The sequence below is a fragment of the Durio zibethinus genome, chromosome 6 (assembly GCF_047325235.1).
Source record: "Durio zibethinus cultivar Kanyao isolate XHJ-2024 chromosome 6, ASM4732523v1, whole genome shotgun sequence".
NCBI lineage: Eukaryota > Viridiplantae > Streptophyta > Magnoliopsida > Malvales > Malvaceae > Durio > Durio zibethinus.
This window is the reverse complement of record NC_143167.1, coordinates 11,407,118-11,413,941: the sequence shown is the minus strand read 5'-3', so window position 1 is coordinate 11,413,941 and position 6,824 is coordinate 11,407,118. Positions and strand designations below refer to the sequence as shown.

Sequence of the window (6,824 nt, the reverse complement as noted above, 5' to 3'; positions counted from 1 at the left end):
AGGTGAGTCTTATAAAACTAAAACAATAGTTCCATTGAAATCAATATATAAAATATAAAAAAAAGCAAAAAAAAAAAAAAATCTCATGAAAAAAAAGCCCTACAAAAAAAAAAAGTTAAAAATTATAAAAGATAAAAAGTAAAAAGAAACAAAACAAAACAAAAAAAAATTAAAAAGACAAAAGTTTGGGTCCCATTAAAAAATAAAATTATATAAATAAAAAATAAAAAATAACATATTACCAAAAAAAAAAGTAAAAACAAAATAAATAAAAAAATGAATTGACACACAGTAAATAGTGCATAAAGGACATTTGCAACATTTATATAAACGATTTTATTATTATTTAGAAATTTCTTTTGGGGTGGAGTTGGGTCAACTTAAAAATTTGTGGTCACGACTATATGAGTGACTCGGTTAGCTGCTTTGGACACGTATACCATTAGATGGACTATGAACCGCTTCTGTGTGACTCCGCCCCTATACCTTTTCTAGCCCCCAACAAAATTAATAAAAAAAAAATGATATTTCATTTCTCTCCAAAATCACCGCTCCTCTCGCTCTCTGCTTCCTCTCTCACTTCTCTTTGCCTCCGCCCCTTCCTTCCCTCATCCCCCAAATTCCTTTTTTACCCTTCCCTTCTCCTCAAACCCCGCATCTCCCTTGCATGCCGCGTATCCACCGGCGGCAGGCTTCGCATGGACTCTCTTTCTCCCGATCCTCCCTCCTCCCTCTCCGTTGACTCCGTAGCCGACGGTTTAAAAAATCAAAGCTTAAGGGAACATGATAACGATAAAATAAACAATGAAAATAAAAATAAAAATGTTAAATTGAGCCTTGAAGATCTCAATTGGGACCATTCCTTCGTTAGAGAAGTCCCTGGTGACCCTAGAAGCGATTCAATTCCACGTCAGGTACTATTTCTACCTTTTTAAAGTTCTTTTTCATGTTTTAGTTTTATATGCTTTTTTTATGGGTTGAATTGAAAATTGTTGAAAGTATATGGCTTCTTTTCTTTTCTTTTTTTTTTTCTAAATAATGAATTTTTTTATGTGTTTTATTATCCTATCGGTATTTTTGGCCTAAATTATACTATTAGAGTACTAGTTTGAGTTGCAACTTTTTTTTTTTTTTTAATTTTGAGTACAAAAGAAAGGAAAAAGGAAAAAAACTCTTTATGCTGTGGTTGAAGAACGAGGAATGAAAAGGTTGTATATTTGATTTGTATATTTTGAAATAGACTATTTTTTTTAAATCATTTTAAAATTTTTCTGATGATTTTGCAGGTTTTACATGCATGTTATACGAAAGTCTTGCCATCAGCTGAAGTAGAGAATCCGAAGCTTGTTGCCTGGTCAGACTCAGTGGCAGACTTGCTTGGTTTGGATCCTAAAGAGTAAGTATTGCCTTACACTGCACTTATCAGAAAATAGGCAAATGAATGATGACGGATATCTAAGCAATCCGTATTTAGACTTATTATACATATTATGAGTGGAGGATTAGAGTAAGTGAAATGTGAGTCAAAATTACCCTAGATGAATGGTACCCCATAGGAAAAGCATGCAAGCATTTGCATCCATGTTTACTTCTTACTTTTTTATTTTGTTGTTGTTAAGATCTTGCATATCACATGAGAACTTGGATTGTCTTTGACATGTAGAGTACCTAATATCGTAAAAACTTTTAGAGAGAATTCTATTTTCAAATTTTGTATGCCTTAAACTTTTTTTTTTTATTATTGACGTCCTTGGAATGTTTCAACTTTCAGCATTCGACTGAAAATTTTGAAGGGGTGGGGGGTGGGGACATATGTCAACATTTTGATTTACCAAGATGTCATGTTATGTCTAAATGTGTCTGCTATTTTAATATTGTTTCTGTAAAAATGCTGAAATTCTTTTATTTTTTAAAGGCTTGTTTGGTGTATTTGATGACTTCTAATTTCATCCTATATTTGTTATTCTCTCCAGTCTTATAATAGAAGAATTTGAAAGTCAGTTGGATTAATTATCATATATAATAGGATACATAATCCTATGGAGAGGGAGAGGATTGGAAACACCTATGGATAGGATTATGTAAAATAAGATGAGGGCATTTTGTTATGTATCCACCAAAATAAGAGAAAATAATACCATTTACTCATCAACTTTTCCTTGTTATACTGAATATATTATCATATTAACAACATAAATCGCTATAGGATTAAGTCATTGCCCACAATCTTGAGAATTTTTATCTTTCATGCCTTGGCTTTGATTTGTTATTTTCCTCAATTTTCTGTATCCCCTTGTATTTGCATCAAGTGTTCCGAGGGATTAACCAAACAGCTCTTCATTGGAGTTGCAGATTTGAAAGACCAGATTTTCCCCTTAAATTTTCTGGGGCTTCTCCATTGGCAGGAGCGTAAGTACTTGGCTTGAGCTCTTTTAACAAACTGCTATCAGCTTCTTTCTTAGTTATACTCCTTTTGGTCCTCATTCATATTCCCTCTGACAGGGTGCCATATGCTCAATGCTATGGAGGACATCAGTTTGGCACATGGGCTGGTCAACTGGGTGACGGCCGTGCTATTACTCTTGGGGAGATTCTGAATTCTAAGTTAGAAAGGTGGGAGTTGCAGCTAAAAGGAGCTGGGAAGACTCCATACAGTCGATTTGCAGATGGGCTTGCAGTTTTACGAAGTAGCATCCGCGAATTTCTTTGCAGTGAAGCAATGCATTTTCTAGGAATCCCAACTACTCGAGCTCTTTGTCTTGTGACTACAGGAAAATTTGTAATTCGAGACATGTTTTACGAGTATGTTCACTGGGTTTTTATTGAGCTAACCACGGGCTAACTGGACATTTCCTGCATACAGTGTATATTTATACGGACTATATTTTCAATTATAATTCTTTACATCTTCTACTGCAGTGGCAATCCAAAGGAAGAGCCTGGTGCAATTGTTTGCAGGGTTGCCCAGTCTTTTCTGCGGTTTGGTTCATTTCAAATACATGCTTCTAGGGGAGAAGAGGACCTTGGTATTGTCCGTGCTTTGGCAGACTATGCCATCAGACATCACTTCCCTCATATTGAGAACATAAGTAAAAGTGAGAGCTTGTCTTTTAGCACTGGTGATGATGATCAATCAGTTGTGGATTTGACTTCAAACAAGTATGCAGGTAAATATAAGGATTCATTACCACATCTGGTATGAAGGGAAAAATTTCATGAGCAATATGAAAGTTGTATTGGCAAAATTAAGGTGGATGGATGAAAAGTCGGTTTGTGGTTTGACTAGGTCTCCCTTCTTTCGTGCTTTCTGCATTCTGTCAACTTCTTTTTTTTCTGGATTTCGGTTTTACTTTTTTAAGTGGCCCCGAGAACATGATTTCCTATTGCTGTTGGCTGTAAGCTTTGTCACATTCAAAAACTGTAGGGATATTCCAAAATTTCCATTAGTTTATATAGAGCACAATGGCTGAACAAACTGGGAGAAGGCCTGGCTTGTTGCATAGCGCTCACTTGTTTATCTAGCCAAATGACATGTTTGCTCCTTTAACTAGTGTTATGACCTAATGATTGTTGCTTGGCAAGTGATGGAACAGGCTACCTTCATTCTGCTTGGTTCCAAATTTACTTTCAGGTCAATGAGGAAACACAGTTTATTTGTAGGATTTTTTTTGTTGTTCATAAAATTCTAACTGCATGTTACTGACTCAGGGACCATAGATTTGGTTTGAAAGCAGGAAACAGATAAAAATCGACTTTCTTTAATTTAAATAATCCATGTAGGAAATGAGTGCTTCTCTGCACCTATTTATGCAATTTTTGAATTTGCCTTTTCTTTTGGTTCTTGTGAATCAAGACAAATAGTTGTTCCTTGTGTATGACTTGTGTGTGTTTGTCCATATGCAAGTAAATTTTCATGATTTAAGTGGTAATCATTCTAATTTTTTACTTTACTTTTTGTCTATGTCCAGCATGGATAGTGGAGATTGGTGAGCGTACTGCTTCTTTGGTTGCAAGATGGCAGGGAGTTGGCTTTACTCATGGTGTGTTGAACACTGACAACATGAGCATTTTAGGTCTCACCATTGATTATGGTCCTTTTGGATTTTTGGATGCTTTTGATCCAAGTTACACACCAAATACTACAGATCTTCCTGGGAGAAGATACTGTTTTGCAAATCAGCCTGATATTGGCTTATGGAATATTGCACAATTTGCTTCAACTTTGATGGCTGCACACTTGATAAGTGATAAAGAAGCAAATTACGCCATGGAAAGGTATGTATGGTTTGAGTTCTCTTTTTGTTGTCATAGTAATAAAGCATTTGGTGGTAGACCATTAATACATTGTCCTGCTGCAGGTATGGGACAAAATTTATGGATGAGTATCAAGCTATAATGAGCCGAAAGCTTGGCCTCCAAAAATACAATAAACAACTTGTCAATAAACTTCTTAATAATTTGGCTGTTGATAAAGTGGATTACACGAACTTCTTTCGGTCACTTTCCAGTATCAAGGCAGATCCCAGCATTCCGGAAGATGAGTTGTTGGTGCCACTGAAGGCTGTCCTACTAGATATTGGCAAGGAACGCAAGGAGGCATGGGCCAACTGGGTACAATCCTATGTACAAGAGGTACAATAGGTTTTTTGTCATATGAATATGCAGACACCAATGTGTGTGCTTATGTTGATTATTATCCAAAAAACTAGCGTAGAAGTTAATGAACTCCACAACTTGTTTATTGGGTCACAGTATGTCTATTTAGAAAATATGTTAATGTTAATCCTTGGCAAAAAGTAAAATTTTCATTATCATAGCCTAATATACATGTGGAACCCACTTGTGATGTTTAAAAAAACCACCACTAATTTACAAAAAAAATTTGCATTGCAGAGATATGTATGCATATTTGTTTATTTATTTGGTGTTTTTCTTTATGCATCAATTGAAAAATAGTTTGCCTTTAACTTCTAGGTGCATCAAAACTTAGCTTGGTATAATGGGACAACGGAATATCTTATAGTTAAGGACAGCTTTTCTCTTATCTTCATGTTCCTGTCGGTTTTCATAAAGAAGCTTGCTGTATGGATTATGGTTCTAGTTAATTTAAAGTTTATAATTATGATAGTTAATAAGGAAACAGTTTTGCATTCCTCATCTTCCAATTTGTGGTATCAAGTGCTGAAATCTCACAAGATCTCTTTTTTCATTAGCTTGTTGCCAGTGGCATCTCAGATGAGGAGCGTAAAGCTTCAATGGACTCGGTGAACCCTAAATATGTTCTCAGGAACTACCTGTGCCAGAGTGCTATTGATGCAGCTGAACTTGGTGACTTCGGAGAGGTCCGGAGGCTGCTTAAGGTAATGGAGCGGCCATATGATGAGCAACCGGGAATGGACAAATATGCTCGTTTGCCTCCGGCATGGGCTTATCGGCCTGGTGTTTGCATGCTATCTTGTTCTTCATGAGTTTATTAGTTATACAAAATTACAAATACCAAAAAAAAAAAAAAAAGATTGCAACGATTGTATATAGTAGTGGAAAAGATTTTTATTTCCCTTTTCCTCCCCTTCTACAATAAAGTGTACTATTGCTTTGTATGCCCTTGTTGCCTGATCGGTGGTGACGGCTTTACATTACTTGTATGCATTATTTATGCTTTAATAACTATGGCATTAGACTCTAATATCTATTTGCCCATTTGTTGTGCAAATAATATAATTGAGAACTGAAATAACCGCCAGGAAACTTTTGTAGGTTAAAAGAGGTCCTTTAGGTTAATTTGGCGTTGCATTTGATGGTAATCGTGTTCCATTTGGATGCAAAATCATTGGAAAACGATTGATGTAGTCCAACAGGTTGTCAACCTGTGAAACAAGATTAAAGTCGGGGAGCCAAAATTACTCCATTTTGATGAATTTACTGTCAAGTTGATACTTGCCTTTGTTATTGATTGAATGTGATTCTTTATTAATAAAGTTATGTGTCACGGGTTGAGATTTAAGTTTCGGTTCGTTCGGTTTTGAGATTCAGATATTTATTCATTCGACGTTTCAGATCAACTTATTTATCATGGTTCACACTCTTATAAGGTATTATTCGTTCTAGTCTCTTTGATCTCAAGATTTTATCTTACAAAAGATGACTTACAAGAAAAAGATGGTCTTATAAGAAAGAGATGGTGTGAATCTTTTTATACTTCAGTGATTTTTCTTTTTATGTTCAATGTGGGATTCATGATTTTCTTTTTAAGTCTGTAACATTTTTCCCCACCCAACTTCATGATGTCCTCATCACGGAGGTTAACCATCCTGTTTACCTCCCTCGAGACGCTTGGCATAGATTGAACAGTTTAAGGTTGACTTTGATATCATTTGTCACGGATCGAGACTTAAACTCCGACCTGCAGGACTCTGGGATTCGGGCATCCACTCATCCGACGTCCTAGATCAGCCTACCTATTACGGATCACACTTTTGTGAGGTATTGTCCACTCTGATCCTCCTTGGCCTCACGGTTTTGTCCTACAACCTGATCTCAGGATTTTATCTTACAAAAGGTGAGTCACAAGAAAGAGATGGTGTGAATCTTTTTATATTCCAGTGACTCTTCTTTTTATGTTTGATGTGAGATTCATGATTCTTTTTTAAGTCTGTAACATTCTTCTCCACCCAACCTTATAACGTTTTCGTTACGGAAGCTGATCACCCTGTCTACTTGTGCTTGGCATGGATTGAACGGTTTAAGATTGGCTCTGATATCACTTGTCACGGATCGAGACTTAAGCTCCGACCTGTATGGCTCCGAGATTCGAACATCCACTC

The 6,824-nt window shown here is 36.0% G+C and overlaps 1 protein-coding gene across 1 annotated transcript; it reads left to right on the top strand.

Moving 5' to 3' along the window:
* Positions 1 to 437: 437 nt before the first annotated feature.
* Positions 438 to 5,686, top strand: LOC111285119 (uncharacterized). The gene is made up of 8 exons (XM_022874377.2): positions 438 to 914; positions 1,287 to 1,396; positions 2,353 to 2,409; positions 2,503 to 2,802; positions 2,920 to 3,167; positions 3,969 to 4,275; positions 4,359 to 4,632; positions 5,214 to 5,686. Exons 1-8 carry the CDS (start codon positions 447 to 449, stop codon positions 5,466 to 5,468), a joined length of 2,019 nt encoding a protein of 672 aa, XP_022730112.2. The 5' UTR covers positions 438 to 446; the 3' UTR covers positions 5,469 to 5,686.
* Positions 5,687 to 6,824: the final 1,138 nt, after the last annotated feature.